Source organism: Sciurus carolinensis, chromosome 15 (assembly GCF_902686445.1).
Source record: "Sciurus carolinensis chromosome 15, mSciCar1.2, whole genome shotgun sequence".
NCBI lineage: Eukaryota > Metazoa > Chordata > Mammalia > Rodentia > Sciuridae > Sciurus > Sciurus carolinensis.
In genome coordinates this window covers 15,741,758-15,763,422 of record NC_062227.1, presented here as the reverse complement: position 1 = coordinate 15,763,422, position 21,665 = coordinate 15,741,758, and the positions used below count along the sequence as shown (strand labels likewise).

The 21,665-nt window shown below is 44.2% G+C and overlaps 1 protein-coding gene across 10 annotated transcripts in view; it reads right to left on the bottom strand.

Annotated features, from left to right (window-relative positions):
• Window positions 1-21,665, bottom strand: part of Mtcl1 (microtubule crosslinking factor 1) — a 131,659-nt gene that overhangs the window by 40,243 nt on the left and 69,751 nt on the right. For 3 of the 10 annotated variants that reach the window (XM_047526500.1, XM_047526506.1, XM_047526504.1), the window contains exons 4-9: window positions 19,695-19,754; window positions 18,454-18,531; window positions 13,599-14,903; window positions 12,274-12,429; window positions 4,005-4,127; window positions 566-796 (exon numbers count right to left, since the gene is read on the bottom strand). In XM_047526500.1, coding sequence (XP_047382456.1) covers window positions 566-796; window positions 4,005-4,127; window positions 12,274-12,429; window positions 13,599-14,903; window positions 18,454-18,531; window positions 19,695-19,754 — 1,953 coding nt within the window. The remainder of the gene's footprint in view (window positions 1-565; window positions 797-4,004; window positions 4,128-12,273; window positions 12,430-13,598; window positions 14,904-18,453; window positions 18,532-19,694; window positions 19,755-21,665) is intronic. The other 7 variants (XM_047526502.1, XM_047526508.1, XM_047526507.1 and 4 more) reach the window with 5 other exon arrangements.

Here is a 21,665-nt window from a genome sequence, read left to right as displayed (position 1 = left end):
TCACCAGGAAGTAGCCAAGACAGATCTTATGGAGCTAGAGGTCACTCTGACTTTGGCAATAAAAAAAATCAATCAGAAAGCAAATAACTCTCTGCTGTTTTGAATTCAGGAATTGAGACATAAAGGGAAAAATATATATGAATTTCAGAGATGACAAAGTGCCCAAAACAGTATGGCTGTCACAGGCTCTAGCATCTGGGAACACAAACTGCAATAAGAAAGGGAGCAGATATTCTAGAACTAGCTTATATGAACCACCAAGGATGAATGAGATGGTAAAGGACCTCAGGGTGATATCTTCAACGAATTAATAAATCTAAGAACAAAGGAGATGACTTCAAAACTTCATTCCAAAAAGGAGTTATAGACCAGTTCCAAGTACAGCATGGAATTCTTGGTTTCATATGTAACTGGATAAGCCATTGCATTTCCATGGCTTGGACTGAAATTGACAAAATAATTAAAAATAACAGGACATGGCTTTATGTGTAGGGTTGGGGCAGCAGTGTCTAGGGTCAAGGACAAAAACAGATGCAAATAAAATGAACTCTACATTTGGCCTTACCTCAGTAAAATCCTCTCCTCCCTCCTCCATCTGCTCCCCTTGCCGCCAGTGTTTCAGCAACCACCTGAGTTTGACATAGAAGAGGAAAATGTTCTGCTTCAAGGACCGGAGCTCCTGCTGCAGGAGGTTCTTCTCATCACTCCAGGTTCGCTCGTGGAGGGTGTTCTGCAAAGCTAGGCTGTGCATCTCCAGCTCTTTCCACCTCAAGGCATAGAGGTGCTCCTCCTCCATCTTGAATGGAATTGAAGGGAAAGTGTGACACACAGCTCATTCCAATTTGCCACCCAAAAAACCCAACCAACAGTCTCTACAAACTGCCATTCAATCTAGACCATCTTGTGAAGGAGATGAGAAACACAAGAGCCCCCATGAGTTTAGGGTGATTAACAACATGAGATGCTTACAACGTATAAAACTGCATGAGCTTTAAGATTCAGAAGCAGGTGCTATTTCAAAGAAAGTTATTAAAACTATTTTTCCCTGCCAGTGTCTCATGGTGTTCCTAGATGTCTCTAAACCCCTTCAGAAAAACTGTTTCTTGGATGAATGGCTTACATCTGATTCAAATGGCATTTTTAAGTTGATCCCACTGTGCCTGAGCTTGGCACATGAGGGTGTGTTGCAATTACAAAGGAGGGAAATGGAAAGTCTTCATTTATTTTCTGAGACCCCCAGCTCCCCACAACCCCTCACAGAAAGAGGATACCTAGTCAAGGGAAGGCCTACCAAGAGCCAGAAAGCACAGGAGTTAAAGTCAGAAATAATTTTTTTGGCAGCATGTAATGGTCAGCAAACAGGAAAGCAAGTGTGATAACCTATTTCCACACTAAAGGCTGAACCTTCCTATTAGATATGTGTATCTCTTAGGGAAATAAAAGCTTTGCTGAAAAAGAGGTTATCTTCCACCTCAGTCATAAGTTCCTGTTTTGTTGTCTTTCTTCAGTTTGAGGAGGGTCTCACTACACTGCCCAGGCTGGTCTTAAACTCCTGGGTTCAAGCAATCCTCCTGCCTCAGCCTCCCGAGAAGCTGGGACTACAGGTGCCTGCCACCATGTGTGGCACTCTTCCAAGAGACAAATTATTATGTGTCAATACTGACTAAGCAAGAGGGTGTAATAAAATTGTATTTTGTAGATAAGGTCACGAGAATAATGTTTATATTAGCTAAAGTGATATATGAGCTCAAAGGTTTCTATTCCACAGACCCACCCCACCTCCCAGACAAAGATTAGAATGGCAGCTTGGTCACTATCAGCTGTCCTCTCCTAATTTAACATTCCCTCTTGTGCCACAAAGCAAGGCAGTGATTTTTTTTTTTTTTATCCTGAAGTACTACAGTATTTCTGAGGAACCTGAGACTAGGACTATGGCTGCCTAAGGGTGACACCAATAAGGCCAGTGTGCTAAGTAAAGGCCAGAGAGAGACAGAGGTGGCTTTGGGAAGGTGCAATGACTCTGTGGTCACCATTGTGACAGTGGCTATATACTGTACTTCAGTCTGAAATAACAGAAAGCAGTGGCAATTTTATCCAGCACTCAGCAGTCCTGAGAGTTCCATTGCTGGCTATCACCCTATGGACAGAAGCTCAAATATAGCAGAGGAAGTCTGGCACGCTGAAAATCCCTCACTTGCTGTTGTCTCAGTCACCTGCCTCACTGAGGGAAAACTTTGGCCTCCTAGGAGACCAAAGGAAGCCAATAGCTCTTTCCCTGAGATGCTATGGAAAGGTCTCAAATGACAGGTGCTCCATCTGCAGCACTGTCCTGACCCACTCTGACCCTCCCCTACAGCCTTTCTGCTTCTTTCTTTCCATGCCTCCAAAATCTCAGTGCTTCCCAAATCTCAGATCTGATCTTCTGCCCTAGGTTGATGTTAGGGTACAACTTCCCTTCACTTTTGAACAAACTTGCAGGACAATATCTCCTCATTTCTTAAGTCTGTGCTTCAAAATACTCCTTTTTCTCATTAATCCAAGTACTAGACACACCTGGGACTCTGCCATTGTGCAGTCAGCATCTCCAGCGATAAACTCACTTTTCAAATTATCTTTGGTGCAATGCTTTAAAAAAAATCTTTTTAATTAGTTAGGAAGTTGTTGTTTGCAAAACATGGAATTATTTTCCTTTGGTATTGAGATAGTGAAACTTGATCTATAAGCAAAACCTTTGAAAAGGGGTGTGCCTCTTGTGGGAAGAGGATAGTAGAGAATATTCCCTGATGTTCAACTCTGACCTCCCTAAGCTGCAAGGTGTAGCAGGTGATCTTTTAATCAGTTTGTGACTCATTTAGATCCTCTTGGCCTGAGTTACCACGGAGGCAGACACATATAGCACATATTCCTTGCCAAAATAAATGCCTGGATATACCAGGAACATTGCTTTGCATAGTATATGCATTTTAGAATATCAAGGTCTGCTATTCAACATCAACTGCCTTGTTTCATTTTAAATGACAGCTATCTTTCAATAGCAAATGCAAGGGGAGAGCAGCACTCCAGCAATTCTGAACTTACATATCTGTTTATAACTTAATTAGACGCAGGGTAGCCCGACTGAACTGTCCTCAGGAGGCCAGGAGCCAGAGTGCCTGTACCTGTAAATCCCTTCTACTAGGAGCTCTGGGAAAGGATTTAGCAGATAAAGAATAATTATCCTGTAATAGGTTATTCTAAAATAACTAGAAGTTAATCAGGCCACAGCTCAATTAGTGGCAGTTTTTTTGAAGACAACAGTTTAGGATGAGTTGATATTTCTATCAGAAGATTCACTTAACACTGACCGAAGTGATACGCACACTTCCCTGTCTGGTTGCACTTAAGGCCCTTGATTTATGTCAGTTTGCTGGCTGGTACCACTACAGGAAAGTTTAGGTCAGATATGAGGAAGACTTTCCCAAGACTTCCATGTAAAAACAAACATTGCCCCTTATCCGTGGTTTTGTTTTCTGAAGTTTGAGTTACCCACAGTCAATCACACTCCAAAAATATCACCTAGAAAACTCCAGAAAGAGCCAATTCTTAAATTTTAAGTAACATTTATTACAGTATAGTGTTATAATGATTCTATTTTATCAGATATTGTTGTTAATCTTGTACTATGCATAACTTTTAAGTTAAACTTCATGATAGGTATGTAAGTACTGAATAGGAAAAAATAGTATATTTGGAATTTGGTACTATCTGTGGATTCAGGAATCCTCACAATGCTTAGACAGGGGAAACAAAAGAATTAAAATGTGTCTTGCAGAACGGAAAGGTGGTCAGTTGTCTTTTTGGCATATCTGAAAGGGATAGCTCAACTGGGTGACCTTTGTATATGCCTGTGAGTCTTGGGGCCTGTGCAGGGCAGGTAGCATTCTTTTAACATGCATCATGGTATATCTCCTAAGGGGCTCTGCAGACCAAGAAGCGGTCATGCTGAAATCCGCGTTAATATTTACCTTACGGATCTTGTTTGTAAATGTCTCTGTGTCCTCTTGATGCAGTCTGGCCGCCTGCGCGAGCTGACCCTGTAGCTCTTCTATCGATACACTCTGCTCAGGTAAAACAGGGGGTCCCCTGAGCTGATTGGTGGGATAAAGGAAGGGGTTTAGTGGAAACAAGAACTCTGCCTCAGGTCATAACGCAGGACAGACATCTGCACAAGCCGGAGACAAACAAGGAGAGACATGGCACACAGGGTTGCAGCAGTGGAGTGACTCTGCGGCAACTTTCCTGGGACTTTAGGGTTTGGGGGAGCTGGTATGTGGGGCTCCATGTCAACCTGTGTCACCTGGTGATGACTCCATCTGCCCTGCATCGCTTACTTAGGAGGTGAGATGCATATGTAGGAACCTAGCAGCTGAACTTCAGCCACCACAGTAACCACAAGCCAACCCAAGAGAAAGAAATCAGCATACATAAGAGGGGTCCTGGCTACCATGGCAGTAACCAGATGATTTTAAAACCTGTTAGGAGTGGTAAGGCAAGTCAATGACAACTATCACACAGCCTCTCAGATTCAATTCCCAGGTCAGATGTGGTCTAAGTTCCACAAATCATTTGTTCACATGCTTGCTTACTGAAGATTTTCCTACCCCACCAAGGGCGCCTTTCTTTGATCTTAAGAGTGTGACTGTGGATGCTCAGGGTAATTGGGATGGAGTTCCTTCTAGGAGCAGACACATGTTCCCAAACCTATTGGTGGAATATGCTGCCCAAGAGGAATCACACAAAGATCCTTATTACACTTAAGGTTACACACAGGCCAATAAATCTGTGTTGTTATTTTTATTGCTAAAGTCTATCTTTAAAGTCCAGATAGCCATGAGAGAGTGGTCAGAGTCATTACCTTTGAAATGAAATGTGGTTTTCAGAGACAGAAACACTGTAATACTAAAAATCTCAGGCATCATTAAAATGTAATCAAGACATTTTATCCACTGCTTTGTGCTACTTGGAGGCAGATGATGTACAAAACTGGGAATGAGAGTGGACTGTTGCCATAAAAACACATGCCATTTTACTGGCTTGTTTTGTTGACCTTTAATTAATCTGTTACTCCTCAGTGAGGGCACTACTCCTCCTAATCTGTTACTTGTGCTGTCATGAATAAAGATCATAACCCAAAAACAGGAAATGCAGAAAATAAAAGAGCAGAGCCCTTCCCTTAGCACAAGAGATAACGGGGGTGGAATGGAGGAAAAGAAAATCAAACCCACTGGGCTTTCATCAAATTTGGGATAAAAATTTGAAAGTATGTGATTTAAACTCATCCAACTTCAAAAGAAATCCAAGAATTTCTGAGAATGTTAAATGTTTCTTGATTTGCTAATGGTCAGAGATTATCATTGCAGTCTTTTCTATGTGGGTTTTCTTTGAAAAGAGGTATTTCTCTACATGTTGAATTTCTTCCACTGAATTTACCTCAACTACTTTTTCATTCCTAAAAGTTCTATTTTCTTATTTTTAAATGTGTGATCTTATGTGATAGCAATTTGCCCTTTCTCCTATTTACCTGCGTATTTATTATTTGTGAACACACTTTGTGTATGGCATCTATCTGACAGTCTTACAATCTGAAGGTCTTAGAATTCTTGTTGGCTCTTGCTCCTGTGTTTTTGTGTGTTTGAAGTTCTGCCCTGTGAGTTGATCTCCAATGAGCAGTTATCTATGGGTCTCACATGCCACTCAGTTAAGAATGTGCCTCCAGATTGGTTTTGTACTTGCTGAAAGCAGCAGTAAGACTTAAGTCCCTCTCCTTGGGATTCCTGGACCAAAGTGGTAACATCAGTTCAAAGCTGGTCCCTTGCGAGGGCCAGCTGTAGCTCCCACTCCCAATCAGAGCCCATGCTGTGTGGACAAGTGTCCTGCTACCTCCCTCTTGCCCAACAACCAGCAGGCAAATGTTTCTCTTGTTAACAACTTTTTTCCCTGCTGGTGTTGGGCCTATGGCCCCATCCCTTGTTTCCAACCCACCCACTAATGCAGATATTGCTCTTGTTTTCAATTCTGAAATAAATTCCAACCCTTGAAGATTCCCTATCCTTGGAATTCAACATTGTAAATAAAAGGAGTTTTAAATTTTATGCAGCATTTTATTCAGCAAATACTGTTTGTGTACTTGTAGCACCAGGCACTGTTCAAAGCACTGGGGTTACAATAATAAATGAAGATACCCAAACCCTGCCCTGAGGGGCCTTCTACCACCAAGGTGTTTTCTTGCAGGAATGTTTTCAGGCAGCCTGGGTTGCTCAGCTGCTGGCTTTACTTTTTAGTTACACATTATTCCACAGATTTAAGATGCAGAGACTCTCTATATTTTAACACCTTAGGTGCCAGCCAAAAGTTTTATATTATTTGACATTAGAACAGAAGTCCAAATCAAGTTTATTGTTTAAGGAATGCAAAGATCTATTAAATCAGTTTCTATATACAGGTTGAATATCCCTCATCCAAAATGCCTGGAACCAGAAATGATTTGAATTTTTTTTTATTTTGGAATATTTGCAGATACATAATAAAACACCATGGGGATGGGATCCAAATCTAGGCATGAAATTCATTTGTTTTGTACATACCTTATAAACAGATTGGAAGTAAGTTTGTTCAATGTTTCTAATAAATTTGTACATGAAAGCAGACTTCATGGTATTGAATTTTTCACTTACAGAATCATGTGGGTGCTCAGAAAGTTTTGGATTTGGGAGCATTTCATATTTCAGATTAGGGATGCTCAACCTGTATTATCCTAAACTATTAGGTTGGCTTCAATTTTAATAAATATTTTAATTATTTTTATTTTGAACAGAGAGAGAGCCTCATACTTCAACATCATTTGATTAAAAACATGCTCTTCTGTTTAAATCACACCTCTGAAGGTTCACAGAAGAATACCCTTGAGGTCCTCCATGCAGACATATTGCCCGGTCAACATCAGAAACTTACAGTTCCTCCAGATCTATCAGAAGTTTCATTATCCTGTATTGTCCATTTTTACTAATGAAATATTAAAACTCCTTTGGGTAGCTGCTCCTGGCTGGGATGCCAATGTCACTCCAGTGTTACAAAGAACAAAATACAAACACACTAAGGCAGGAGTTCTGGTCTAGAATGACTTCACTGCCACACAAATGCATATAATCACATACAACTGGGGAACATTTTCACATGACACATACATTTCCTCTAGGAAAAAAACCAAAACTTCCCTTTACCCCCAAATCCCCAAAGGTTTGACTCTAAAATTCATCCTTTGCTCACTTACCTAAGATTCTAGTTTTTTAACCAATGAATTCACCTTGATCTATTAGGTAGTTCCCATGCACTAGTGCCATTCCCACTTGTTTCCAAGACTGTCTAGACATTAATCTTGACATCATGATCACCCTTCCCCCTGGATCAGCACTCTGAGACCCACTGCCCATGCTTCTGCCCACAGGGGTTGAATCCCAGAATGATTCACACTGTTAATTTTCTGAACATGCCCAGAAAAGGTGACTTATAAATTCTTTCCACATTTAAGATAATGTCACCATCTCAATAAACAAAAAGGGGAATGCTTTTCATTATGGTTGTGATAATAACCACCAATGACACTACCTATATATTAGAAGTCTACAAGATCTCCATTGCCACAACTATGTTTCTGGTGCTTTCCATTTTGTCCTGGCCAGTTTTGGTACCACCTCTTTCAGAAGTGGTACATGAGGTTAACGCACGTGTAGAAATACTTGGAATAAACCCCACGTAGTTTCACTGCGGCTGGTATTTCACAGCTGAGACATAAGGGATCGCAGATGTTCCGTGTGTTTGGTTGATTAAAGGATAAAAGGGAGAGCTAGGGAGAAGAGCTCTTTGAGATTTCTGACCCAGAAACTCAATCCTCTGGGCACAGGCTTGGTTTCATTTATATGTGAAATCTGACCAGTGTCCATGCTTGGCCACTTCTCATTCAGAACTATTTTTAAGGCGCCTAGCACATTCCATATGAAATATTCTAAACACTGCTTACTCTTAACAAATGTGTCTCTCTTGGCAGACATAATGGGAACCATAGGGGCAAAGTCAGGGAAGAGTCCAGTACATGGTGTGAGCATCTTACCAATATCTACTGCGATGAACAGACAACAGGGGTACTTGTGCTTCTGAAGTCTGTTTTGTTGTTTTTTAGGTTAGCTGTGGTTTTTTAACATCTGTGCAGTTGCATTAGTGGGTTAGTGAGTGTGAATTCTGACTTCAGTTTTTTCTGATGGTGGCTGTTTTGAAGAATGCTGGCCTTGGATATACCTTTTCTTTCCTAGGTCTAGTGAAGGGTGGCACCTGAACAGCTGCCCCCCTATGTATTACACCAATTTGTTATCTACTGAAAAGGGCTGATGTGTAAGAATAGACTTTTCTTTCTTCTCCTTCCTGGTGTTATTACTGCTGCTGTGGCTAATACTACTAGTAGTCATCATAGTTTTAACCTGGCTAAAATACCCTGACCTTCTAAAAATAACAACTTGTCTTCTTTCCCCTGTTCTCAAATATGAAAATGCAAAAGGCTGAAACCAGAAGAAAGCCATTTCACAAATTGAAGTGGAGAAACAGATTATTTTAAAAATGTTTGACTTAAATTCAGAAAGTTGTTTCTTTTATACCACCGATGCTAGGTATTCTACCAGACTTCTTTCTCAAACCTCCCAGGAGCTCTAGGCAGAGGGTTGAAGGAGGTTCACACATGGATAGAATTGGTTTGAGGATAAAATTAGTGGTTATTTAAAGGACAATGTAACAGGGAGCAAAGACAACTACTAGTAATATGTCCCCCAATTTCATATTTAGCCTCATTCTGGATGACACTGTCCATGTTTGAGGCTGTAATTATAGCTCAATGGAAGAGTGCTGCCTAGCATGATCATGTGCAAGGTCCTGAGTTTGATCCCCAAAGTGCAGGGTGCAGGGGTGGAAGCTGCCCATGTTTGACTTTTCTCCAATAACTCTGGAATCCATGTGAGTGTAACACAGGGTGGCTTCTCTGGTTGGGCTGTGCTGCTAACTGATGGGAGTTTTGTGCACCATTTCCACGACAGCCTCATAGGAGGGCAATTGCTGGCAATGAACTTAGGGATGTTTTCATTAAAAGTCTTTTTCTGCTTCCTGGAATCACCCCTTGTACAATTCTTTAACACAATGTAATATTCAATGACCAAACTAACAAGGCTGTCAGAGTGACATCCACATCAGGGACAGGTGGCCTCTATGCCCCAGGCTTGATGAGGGATGGATCCATGCTCAGCTCCTCTAATAAAAGGAAAAACTACAATAGTTTTAAAGGGGTTTCAGAACACGTTTCATTAAGAAATTTTAAAAAATGGAATGTGTTTGCATACTGGAGTTCTGTCTTCTGAGCAAAATGCCTTTGTGACTAAAGATGTAAGAACAAAAAACACTTAATTCCAGATTAACTTCATTACCCCTGCTAGGAAATGATGTTTTTTGTTTTGTTTTGTTTTTTTAACCCGACCTTCCACTACTGAGTTTTTCTTTTATAATTTAAATATGTAAAATCAAAGGAAACTAGATGGATTTAAAAAAAAAAAACCCATGCCATGGCAAGGTAGCTACACTGTCTTCTGAGTGAGAGTGGCTAGAATCACAGCTCAGTGCAGGCAGCAGGCTCAATGCTGATGGGTGCCCACGGTCACAAAGAGCTCTAAAGTAGTCTTGAGAAGACTGTTCTAGATCCAGTTCTGTCACCCACCCTCTGGGGCAGTTACTGGCAAGACATTTCACTCTGAAGATCTCATTTTTCTCCTTTGAAGAATGAGAGAATTAGTCTGAAGACCAGATGTTCCTATCTGAGCTATACTGTTTGGTGATCCTATGCCCACCATATGGCAACACCCAGCTCTGCTCATCTACCTCTTATGCAGGTGTACTGTCCCTCAATATTCAGTTTGATTCAACTGAGTTTTTTCTTTCTAAAATCACTGCTGATTTGTGAAACTCTGCATTGCATGTGTGCATGTGGCACCTTATCACTGTACCAGCATTTAAGAGTAAGGACCCGGCAGGAGTCCAGGAGGGGATGAGCTCTCTGACAACTCACAGAGCTTAGGTAAGTAAGGCTGTGTGACATGCCTTGAATGGCAGGGCACCTAAGAAGGAAGCCACATTTCTTATAAACAGTCCATCAGAGGGCAGAGGCTGCTAGTGCAGCCAGAGCTCTGATTCTGGCCCAGGAAGAGAAACAGCCAATAGAAAAGGGGAAAGGACTATAGTGGTCAGAAAAAACTGATACCATGATACAGTAGTACAGTGCTAATTAAAGGCTGGGAAATGAGTTTTCTGGAGGTATCCATGTTGGAAATGGATCACTCAAGACATCTGAAATGTGCATAACTGTGAGTTTGTGATTGCCCAAGCAACCAGCATTCCCATATGAAGACCCTGTGTGCAGTATGAGCTAACAAAGGCATTTCCTGGGAAAGTTCCACAGTGTTCTAAAGCACTAACTCCTGAAAGCCACAGGGAAAAATGACTTCTGCAAATATTTGGCTATTCTGTTAACTTTTGGTATAAAATCTAGGAACATTGTACTTGCAATTTTGGAACAAGAACACAGTGAAATTGATGTGCCTTATGTATGTCTGACTGTTCTGAAGACTATGTTCAGGAAATGTTAAACAAAATGACAGGTTCTGCTTACTCTGACTGGGAGGCTCCAGGCACCCAGCCATCCCTGGACAGCCTGGGGAGAGCTGCAGGGCATGCTGAGCTTCTGGCTGTTCCCAAGGAGGCTGGCACCACTGTGTGCTTTGTGTAACACCTGCAGGGGGCATGTGTACCTCCCTCTGGGATGGGAACCTGGGTGCCAACTTCTTAGGTTAGGTCTAGCCTCTCCAGATAATATAGGGATGGTGAAACTATATAGAATGTTTCTGAACACTTTTTAAATTTTACTTCAGTTATTTAGAGGTGATTTTCATGATCTCATATATCCAATCACAAGGGTAAAGATGTGATACACTCCTTTTCAGAGTCAGGGTTAGAGTTGTTTGGATTCTTCTGGGCAAGAATCCAAAGCAGCCCTGCCTGTGCCATGCCCACCTCTGATGATGATGATGCCAGCAGCACCCCGCACCTCATCAGCAGCACACTGAGCTACTGCACGTTTCCTAAACAAACAGCCTTCCTTTTCTAGCAAACGGCCTTCCTTTTCTAGCAAGTGAGCCTCAGTTCTTACCCACCTCTGTTACTCAGCTATCCCCACCTCTCCCTCACTCCTGCCTGGGAAGAGATGCTCCCAAATCTCTGAGCTAAGTGGTAGCATCCACTTGGGGACTGAGAAATTAAGAATCTTCATCAGTATCTCCAGAGTTATGGTCCTTTACTAATGGACAACCTGATGTTCTAGCTCAGCCCCAAACCTGAGTGATCAGCAGGGTAACAGCCAGGGCTCACTACTCAGGAACATCTTTCTGTTCTGGTTGGGCTATTTTTGTCTCATTGCTTCCCTCTTATAGGACTACAGATGACTGTGATAGCTCAATGATGCAGGTGTCTGTACAGGTGGCTGCAGGTTTGTGCACGTGGGTTTATCATAGCAACAGAGACAGGTGTGGATACCACGGGTTGGGAATAGACATCCCTGATTCCCAACTGGCTGAAACAGTGTCCTCAGGGACCATGGAAGAGTCACATGAGTCATAGGCAATGAAAACTGAAAGAGAAAACCCTCAGGAGAGTTTCTTCCCTAAGAAAGAGCCAGCCTGGGGCTGGGGAGATAGCTCAGTTGGTAGAGTGCTTGCCTTGCAAGCACAAGGCCCTGGGTTCAATCCCCAGCACTGGGGAGAAAAAAAAAAAATAGAAAGAGCCAGCCTGGGTTCCACGCTTAGTTTCTCTGCTATAGAACAAGAAGACACTGAACACTCAACAAATCAGGCCAACATGACTGGTCATACCTCCCGGTACTCATGGGGCCAGGGATGTAGGTCTATGAGGGGACAATGCTATAGTGAGCCATTACTTCTACCTGACAAGGAGGGTGGCAGATCCAGTTGTCATTATACACAATGAGTTTTGATTACATATAAGTTCCATCTGGTCCCGTGTCCTCCTGCCTTGTTCCCTAAGGGCCCTGTCCCCGGATGGGAAACTTTGCACAGTCAGCCACATGGCAATAGGGGGAAGTTGGAGGAGGAGGGCAAGGTGAGGACTGGCCATGAGGCCCATCAGCTCACTGACCTCTAGGTTGAAGCAGCTCTGGCCTCCTGCCCGGTGGCTCCCAGCATCCCCATCAGCCCGGCGGTGCAGCTCCCGTGTGGCTCGGAGGCGCAGGGTTTCTCGGTCATCCCCTCTTTCTTGACCAAGCTGCCACTCCAGCTGGTCTCTCAGTTTGGACTGTTAGGTGCATGGGAGGGATTCATTTTTTGGGTTTTTTTTTTTTTTTTTGAGGGGGTGGTAAATTTTTATTTTAACAAAAAACAGGACAATGGGGTAGCAGGGCAGGGGCGAGGGGTAAAGAAAACAAAAACGGGTATGGTAGACAACTGAAAACTATCAGACAAAGAAAAGCATGAACAGAAAAATCAGCTTAAACATAATGGCAGAGGAGAATGAAGAGAACAGAACCAAAATGAAGATGAACAAAAAGGATGGGCTGAAACATCTGAAAAGCAAAGAAAGAAAGGGGGGAGAATGCAGAACACTGGTTATGAGGCGCATGCAATGGGATGCGTGAACCACAAGTCGACCGCAAGCATACTACCCATGAAGGACACGGAGGACAAGGCTCTTCCTTCCTTACGTGTGGGTCGAGCAGCAAAAGCCACAATCCGGGGCAGCAGCTGGGCCATGCACCCCAGGGCGATGCCTGGGAAAGCGGTCCTCGTAAGGCTGCTCCACTCTGCCCTTGCCCTCGGCGGTGCGGGAGGGTGGCAGGAGCGAGCCGGCAGCGAGATTTTTCCATCAAAAACAGCCTTCTCTCAGAACTGGGCTCCTCTCCCCCATCCTGGCTTATCTTCCAGTGGGAGTGGGTGGGCCTGGGCTGCCTAGGGCCTCTCAGAACTGCACTGTGTCCCTTTGGTAGTAAACCCAAGGAGGGATTCAGGTGCTTGTTAGTAAGTCTGCTACTCATCCTGACTGTGACAGGAGTTGGTACTTTGTCTTAAACTCCTCATTGCTTCTTCAGCAAGGTGGTGGGTTGTTTGAAACACCGAGAAAGGAGCAAGGATGGGCTGCGTCGATCCCTAGCGCCTCCACTGGGCTTAGCCTTTGTGTCATGAGAGGGCCTCTAAACCACAAACAGTGGTGCAGTTAAAAATAAAAGAGGAAAACGAAGAAAGAAACAAGGAAATAAAAAACAAAACAAAAAATAACAAAAGAAAAAAAAAAAAAAAAAGAAACCCAACCAAGAGACAGGATTTGGTTGACGCCGGAGGCTTTAGTACAATGCAGGTCTGAAATCATAACCAAGCAGCCGTGAGCAACGCCAGCCCGAGAGCAGCAATGCCAGCGAGAAGGAGGAAGAGCAAGACGGAGCAGGGAGGCGAAGCCGGGAGCCCCCTTACCTGCAATTCTGGGACTAGCTCCTTCCCCATGTTCCCGATGGGGGAGTCCCGGGACACGGAGGTCACAGTGGAGAGGAAGCTGGAAGACTCTGTGAGGTGGGGTAAGGGTGACAGGCCATCCCCAATCCGGGTCACCTGTTCTAGGAAGGCCTGCAGCTCTTTCCTGAAAGCCTTCATCTTCACATTGATGGTCCCCAGCAGGTGGGGTTCACTCTGGGTCCCTTCACCCCTCTCGGCCTCACCCTGGACACCATGCACGGCCAAGCTGCTGCCCTGCAGTCCTGAGTCATGGATGAAGCCATCAGTGTCTGTGATGAGACGCTCCACGGATCGCTCAAGCCGCTGGGCCTCCTGCTTTATGGTTGCCAGGCACTCAGTGTCCTCTCGGGCCCTCAGGAGCTCTGCTGGACATGGCTCACTGGCCTCTGATGGCTTCCCACTCCCGAAGCCTGAAGTCTTCTCAAACATGTCCTCTGAGTCACTCTCTCCGCCGACGGGGCCTTCTCTCTTGGGCTGGGGCAGGCGGCCCTCTTCCCCATCACTCTCCTTCTTGCCTGTGTCACTCTCAGCATCACTGTCCCGGGGGCTTGGGGCATGCAGCCCCAGGTGAGCAGCCAGGTCACAGCGCTGGACATTGGACAGCAGCACCCGGTTCTCATACTGCAGCTTCAGCACCTTCCCACTCAGCTCATTGATCTGCAGCCTGGCAGATTTCAGCTCCTCCTGCAAGGGAGCCCCAGCCCCCTTACATGAGCTGTCCCCAAGCCACCCTGGCTCCTGGCGAGGCTCAAACTTGAACTTGCTCAGCTCATGGGTCAACTGTCGGTTGTGGTCTTCAATCTCAGATATGGATCTCCTCAGCAGCTCGGCTTCCTCTTCCACAAACTGTAGGTGCCGACGGAGCTCCGTGGAGGACTCCAGGGAGTCGCCAAAGGGTGAGGTAGGAATGCTTGGCACGTGGTCCCGGCCCATTCCTTCCCGCTCATGCTGGACCCGCATGTCTTCCATCTCTGCCTTGAGGCCTCGGTTCTCCACCTCCAGTTCCACAATCTTCCGGCCCAAGATGTTGGCTTCCTCTTCCACCAACTTCAGTCGCAGCTTCAGCTCTGCCTCCCTGGTGCTGGGGGGCCCACCGGCTTCCCCCGTGGGAAGGGGGCTGTCCACATCACCATACAGGGACTTGTACTTCTGGAGCTCCTGCTCCAGTTCATCCTTCTCCCTCCCAAGTCTGGCCATCTTTTTGCGCATCAGGGAGGCTTCCTCCTTGGCAAACTGAAGTTGGCACTTCAGATCGGCACTGTCATCCTGCCAGGAGAGAACAGCCCGAGAGAAGGGTTATTTGAAAATACCAAATGTTCGTGTTTTTGATGATTCCCCTTGCACCTCGCCCCCAACACACACACACACACACACACACACACACACACACACACACACACACACTGATCTGTCAGTGCTGTCAAGTTACATGAAGAAGGAGCCAAGACAAAGCAGTGGTGAGCCCAGGGCTTCGTGGAAGACACCTAAGAAAGGCCCACAGAATGTTGCTTTGTCAACAAAACAAAGAACTAAAGAATTAGTTTTGGGGGAAAAAACATGCACATGAAGAACATTATACAAGTTATAAATGAAGAAAGAAAATAAAATGAAACCAACACCCATTGGTAACACAGTGGCTCCACATGACTTTGTTAAGTTGAACCTGCTTCATCACCAGCACCCATCAGAGAGACACCAGAAGCCCTCATCAAAGCCCAGCATGGCCAACAGAGTTCAGGGGTCACATCCACCCTGTGGCTTCTCACTTTATCTATGTGCAGACCCCTTCAATCCTTGAAGCAATCTACAAGGTACTACCAGTATAGGGATAGTAAGCAGCCCCAAATCAGATCCCAGCTTCCTACTGATTGGCTAAGATACCTGAAAGAGGGCAACTCACCTCTCTCCCTTGCTGTTTCCTCTTCCTTAAGGATGAAACAATGGGATGATGGGCAAGAGGGGATTTTGGAAGTTTTGGTGCTACATCAGTGACAAGCATTGGTGGGAAGCACACATTGATTCCTTCAAACCTAGACATCACCACTTCTACCAACCTGTCACCATGCAAGGGCCACTTCAGGGCCTTTGGTTCCCTCCCTTCAACTGCTGTGACACAGCAGGAAATCAAATTCAGAGACCTGAGGGAAGGAGCTAACTGTTGGACAGAGTGAAGTGTTTTCAAGGCTGAGAAATAGTTTGTGGCAGAATACCACTGGGGAATACCAGAGGACTCTGGACGGCCCCCATTAAAGGCCTACCATTAAAGGCCTACAGTGCATGGTGGAGGTCAAGAAGGCACTTTCTGGACCAATTAGAACATCAACCCTACCTTTCCAATGTGGATCCCCATGCTCTGAAGCAATATGAACTATCCTGGTCTCACAAAAACTTTTTGTTAATGACCTTCAATGAATGGGAACAATGACCAATTCCATGATTCATTCCTCTTAGGCTATCAGAAATTCCCAAACGCTGATGGAATGGAGACGACAGCAGAGGCTTCCCCATCACTTAGAAAAACCGTCAGTAGCAGCTTGGAGACTCATCTGCTGTCCAGGCTGCTAATCAGGATTGGGAACAAGTCAACCCTCTGGGAGAGAAGAAAGAACTCGTGCAGCTCTTCGTCTGCACTCAAACCATCTAGTAGGGTGAGCACAGCTTTCATGCTCAGAGAATAATGCCAGATTCTGGTGACCACTTTGTCTTATGGCAAAAAGACAAAGAAATACCTCCCTTGGTGACTCCTGGCTTTCCTCCTTGCCTCCTCCCCTGATCTCTCCTCCTTCATCACAAACCCATGGAAGAGGGGAAATGATGTGCCAAGGAAGACTCAGGAAAAATCTATGACTAGGTCTGCAGGCATTGTGACGTGGAAGACATGATTGGAGCTCTCTGTGAGCTCTGTGGTAGGGCAATACCTGTACTGTCTTCCTCTGGGCCAAAAATAAAACCAGCCCTGCTGGTCTTGGGGTTAAATATGCTGCCCAGGGTACTAACTCTGCCCCCTGCCTTCTGGGGACTTGGGTCAACTGCAGAGTCCTGGTGGACCTGTCTCTTTATGTCTAAGACAGGATCCTTAAACCACGATGTTGCCGTAAAGGTCACTGAAATAATGTTCAACGAGGTGGGATGTAAATGGCACTCACCTGACCCTACTCCCTAAAATCAACTTTCTTCTTTGTCTGAAATTCAATTAATATTGGGGAAAAAGCTAGTGTCTTTCTTTTTGTTCTCATTGAGAATGATTTATAAATATTACATTATCTTTGAATTCTGAGGACTTGGTTTACATTAAGTACTTGGTTTGGTTTTGGTCAGGCAGATATAAAAGGAGTTTCTGTGACCAATTGGGATTAAGGCTGCTGCCCCCTCATAACAACTGAGTAAAATGGATTATCACTGATCCTGGGCTAATAACCTTTTTTTTTAAGGGCCTACATCAATTACCACATGGTCTGTAAAAGACATTCGTTGTGTTTCCTATCAATACTAAAGGAAAAGTGTGGTTGCTTATTTGTTCATTCATCCAGTCTTCACTTAAATATTTATTTTTCTGTACCAGAAATCAGCATGCTAAATTTATGCAACCTCGGTTTCTTAGCACTTTCTATAGTAGAACCATCGAAAGCACCTTTCCAATTTTTTGTTAGACAAAGATGTGCAAGGAACCCAAATACATCGAAGGTGACAGGTCTCTGCTATTCACTTAAAGGAGGATGGTTTACAGGACCTAAAATACATACATGTCAATGGGAGACCGACTGTAAATACTCTGTAGATAAATTCCTTTGGGAATTAAATGCAAAGACAGGACAGGAGAGGTTCTTAGCCCATTCTTATCTTGAGAGACAGCACTTATCCAAAATTGCCTAAATGACCCCCATTTCTATTTCTGAAGCAGGAAATCTGGGGAGCAGGGATCACAGAAGAGAAGAGAGTGTCTTCCAGCTATAGGGACACTCACCTCCACCCTCTGTCCAACTCTAGTCTGGGACCCCCCTCCATCTGCCAACCCCTACAAGTCTGACTATCAGCAGCACACCCCCTGCCGCCCCCAACCCCACCAGCCTAAACCCAGGTCAGTTAAAGCAGCAGGATATCCTAGTTAATGTTCAATTTCCAAATTACCTGAGGAATGATTAAATGTCCACAAAGTCTTCTCATTTCCTAAAGAAAGAAACTACACATGGCAGGAACTCTAATGGATGATAAAGCATGCTGTCAACACCCAGGCATGCACAACGAGGCCTGCCACCAGGACAGAAGCAGAGTTCGAAAGAAAGACAACCTTGAAGCCAAGGGAGTGAGTGTGGTAGCTGGAGGGTCAGGCTCCCTCCCTAGGGCCTGCTGGGGGGTCTGTATGTGGGAGAGGATCCACCACCCCTAGGGAAGCTGAGCTTGGCCTGGCCTGTTCTGGGTGGGGGTATCCACTGCTTCTAATAAGATGGGAGGCAGGATACCCATCTTACTTTGTGACTGAAAACTTTTGAAAACTCTGCCAAGACTGGGGGAGGGGTCTAGGCTGAATCCTAAACTTCAGAATGTCAAGCTCTGACTTCAAGAGCCCTTTGGATAACTCCAGAAATGCAGTATGAAAATACAAGGTTGAGTCCAACTTTCCACACGAAACTGTTCCCGCTTCGGGCACAGAAGGCAAGCATGGCATGGGGGTCAGACACACAGGGACCAGCACCATCACCACCAGCTAGAAAGGCCTTGTCAAGCAACAGAAATATATCGCTGTCAGTATATATTCTTTGGCTTGCAAGTCTGCCATCCGGCCAGCACCCCAGCGGCTGACTGCCCACATGCCTACCTTGCGCCGGGGTACCAGCTTCCTTTGAGTTTTGGTGGCCGACCTGCAGTTCCCAAGGCGCTCCATTCCACCATTCTGCTGAACAGAAACTCCTTGCTCAATCATCCTGCAGGCTGAGTGTGGCAACTCAACACATCCCCAGACCCCAAGGTCGCTGACACACATCCAAGGAGCAATAGCTCCTCTGGTGGACCTGCTTGACCCACTGACCAATGCAGTTTCTCTCCTCAAGAGGAGGGAATCACCCTCTGAAGGAAAAGCTCTTTGCTAGTCAAGAGCCAGGAAATTGAAAACATACTGAGACCAGGAGGGTGTAAGTGCCCAGCAGTGGGGCACCGTTAATTTCCCTGGATGAGGGGATTCCAAATTGAGATTGGGGAAAGAGAGAGAGTAGAAAAGTTAATCTCTGGCATTCCTGCTACTCACTGGGCTGGGCCCTCCTCAAATGACACCATAGGGATCTGTGAGTTAGGAGGACACAGAAATCAAAGGAAATCATGAAGAAGGGAGATCCCAGGGCCAGGGCTGCACCAAGGCTCTTTGAGCCATCTTAGTCACCCCAACTTATTGCATCTCTCTAATTAACCCTTGCTCTCAGAGTTCAGTGAAATGATAACCCAGTAACACTTGTTTCTCCAACACCTACTATTATCGTAGCAATTAAAACAAGAAGAAGAAGAAAGAAATCCAGTAAGACAATGCTTCAGAAAAGCTAAGAAGGCTTTGAAGACGGTATACTATTTACATAGAAGGAGCTGAGCTTTTACTGCTTTTCCACTTAGATTATTTTACTTTCCTTTAGGACAATTTAAGATATTGTTCAGTTTGCACATTATTAAAGGAAAAAAACAAAAAACATTCACACACAAAACAATGGCTTATGAATGATCCAACCTTCCAGTGGCTGTGTTAATTTACTATGTGAAAGACTCTGAAGAACAAAATACCTGCGAGGGAGTATTGCCAAACCCCGGACTACACCTAGTTATGCTTCCCACAAAGCCAATTTGTTCTCTTTCCTGAAGAAAACTACAGCATATCAGTGCAAGAAAGAAACAAAAGGAATTAGCTACAGCCTTGGAAAGAAAATGTTCACCCCATGGAGTTTTTGAATGATTCCAAGAGTTTTGGCAGGTGATGTTTCTGTGAAGGTTTTAAAGGCAAAGTTAATATGTTTGTGAGAATATTCAAAATGAGGTGGCCACAGGAGATGTGACATTAGAATGAAAGTCTCAACTTACCTGGTTAAAGGTTTTCTTCTCTTTGTACATTTCCCTACTGCCTCTTCTCTTTAGGGAACTCTGAAACAGAACCAAGCAACATTCTGTTACTGAGGGGTCACGTGGCACAGCCAGCACTGATGGGTGGGTACATACATGCACAGAGCTGTTTCCTCTAAAATTAAGAAACAACTCAGAGTTAACATTTAAATACAGTTGAAGACACTTAGTGAGGTCTTTGAGTACTAAGATGCTTTACATCCTAATTATTGTATTTGGGAATGTATTCCTCAATTATTTAGCTTTACGAAAAAGGAGGGTGGTTTCGATAATTTATAACAATGGAGGGAAGGCAAGAAGAGGACAAAGGTAGAAGTTTCAGAAATGGATACATAGTATATCTACAGCAACTTATTACCTAATTATGTTTTCTTTTGGCTGCTATCAAAATTAACTGATGTTTCCTGAGTGGACAGATAAAAAAGTGGCAGGAAGGGAAAGAAGGTTGGTTCTTGTTATAGAGAAAACTTACACTACATTGCAAACTTCTTGAAAACCCACTCCAATTCATGATTAAACCAACATCTTAAAGATCTTAAAGAGCTCATAATTTATTCCTATGTGAAGTAAACTTGGCTGTGTCCTTCAGTGGTCTGGGTCCTTGCCTAGTTTTCCATACAGTAATCAATTGGTGTCAGAATCTGCACAGCATTGGTTCTAGGATCCCCTGCCCCATTCAAGGATACCAAAATCCTCAGATGCTCAAGTCCTTAACAGAATGATATACTACCCGTACATATTCTATGCATATCCTCCACATACTTTATATCAACTCTAAAAGACTTAAAATACCTAAACAATGAAAATGCTATGTAAATAGCTGTTGGACATTAGCAAGGGTAATGCTGATAAGAGAAATGACTGTATATGTTTGGTACAGGTACAATTTTTTCCCAATGTTTTCAACTCAAGGACGGTTGCACCCATAAATGCCGAACTCTAACGTTCAGAGGGTTGAATGTCTAGTGAAAGCACTGCAGCCAGGGTCATTTCATGCCCTTACAGGTGCACCTTTGTCCATGCCAAGCAGGAAATTGCAAACATACATGAAATCCAAACATAAGTTTCAATAAAAGAACTAAGGGATGCCTGAAACAGATTTATAGGGAGCTAGCAAGCATTCTTCCTGCTAAGATGAAGCATAAAGACAAAAAGAAAGGATGGAAGAAGAGAAGCATCCTAGAGGAATACAAGAGGATTTGTAGCCTCTTAATTTGAATAGATTAAGTCAATTCTGAGGAAAGCTAAAAACAGGCAGCTGGGGAAGTGAAGCTCTGCTCACCAGCATTCAGATCCTGGCAAACCTCTCCATGAGCTCCTTTACTTCCCTCCACAGCTTAGCTACAACCCTGAAGGACCCCAAATGAAAATGGGCTCTGACCATGAACTTTGGCTTTGTACCTCTGCTATCACCCCACATCCTAAGTTTGAAAGGAGGCTCTGATGCAAGTCACTTACATTGCAGTTAAAACACAAATTCATTCATCAGGGCTATTTACATCTTGAAAGTGTCTCACTCTCAGAATGCCAGGCTTTTGCCATTCACTGGAGGAATTTTAGGTTAAGAAACAATTAAAGTTCTAGTTTTCCCCTAGCCTTTAGGAGATTGGAGATCTGGGGAAGAAAAAGATAACTGAGAAAAGGACCTGGGGGAAGGGGAGATGATGGAATCAGCTGGGTGCCTGGCAGGCTCTCCCTGGTTACCAAAAGGGATGGAAGAACCATCGCTAAATCCTGACCGCAGAATAGGCTTGAAATATTTCCTTCTGTCTTTTTGGTAAAAGCAGGGTCAAACTACAAAAAGAACCAGTCTCCTGAAACAGGTAGTTAATCCTGCCTAAAGAAAGACCAGAGATTTTCCCATTCATAATAAGTGGGCTTTCCAAGATTTTAATCTACACACTGAAGTTAAGACATTAGCTGTTCTTTGAA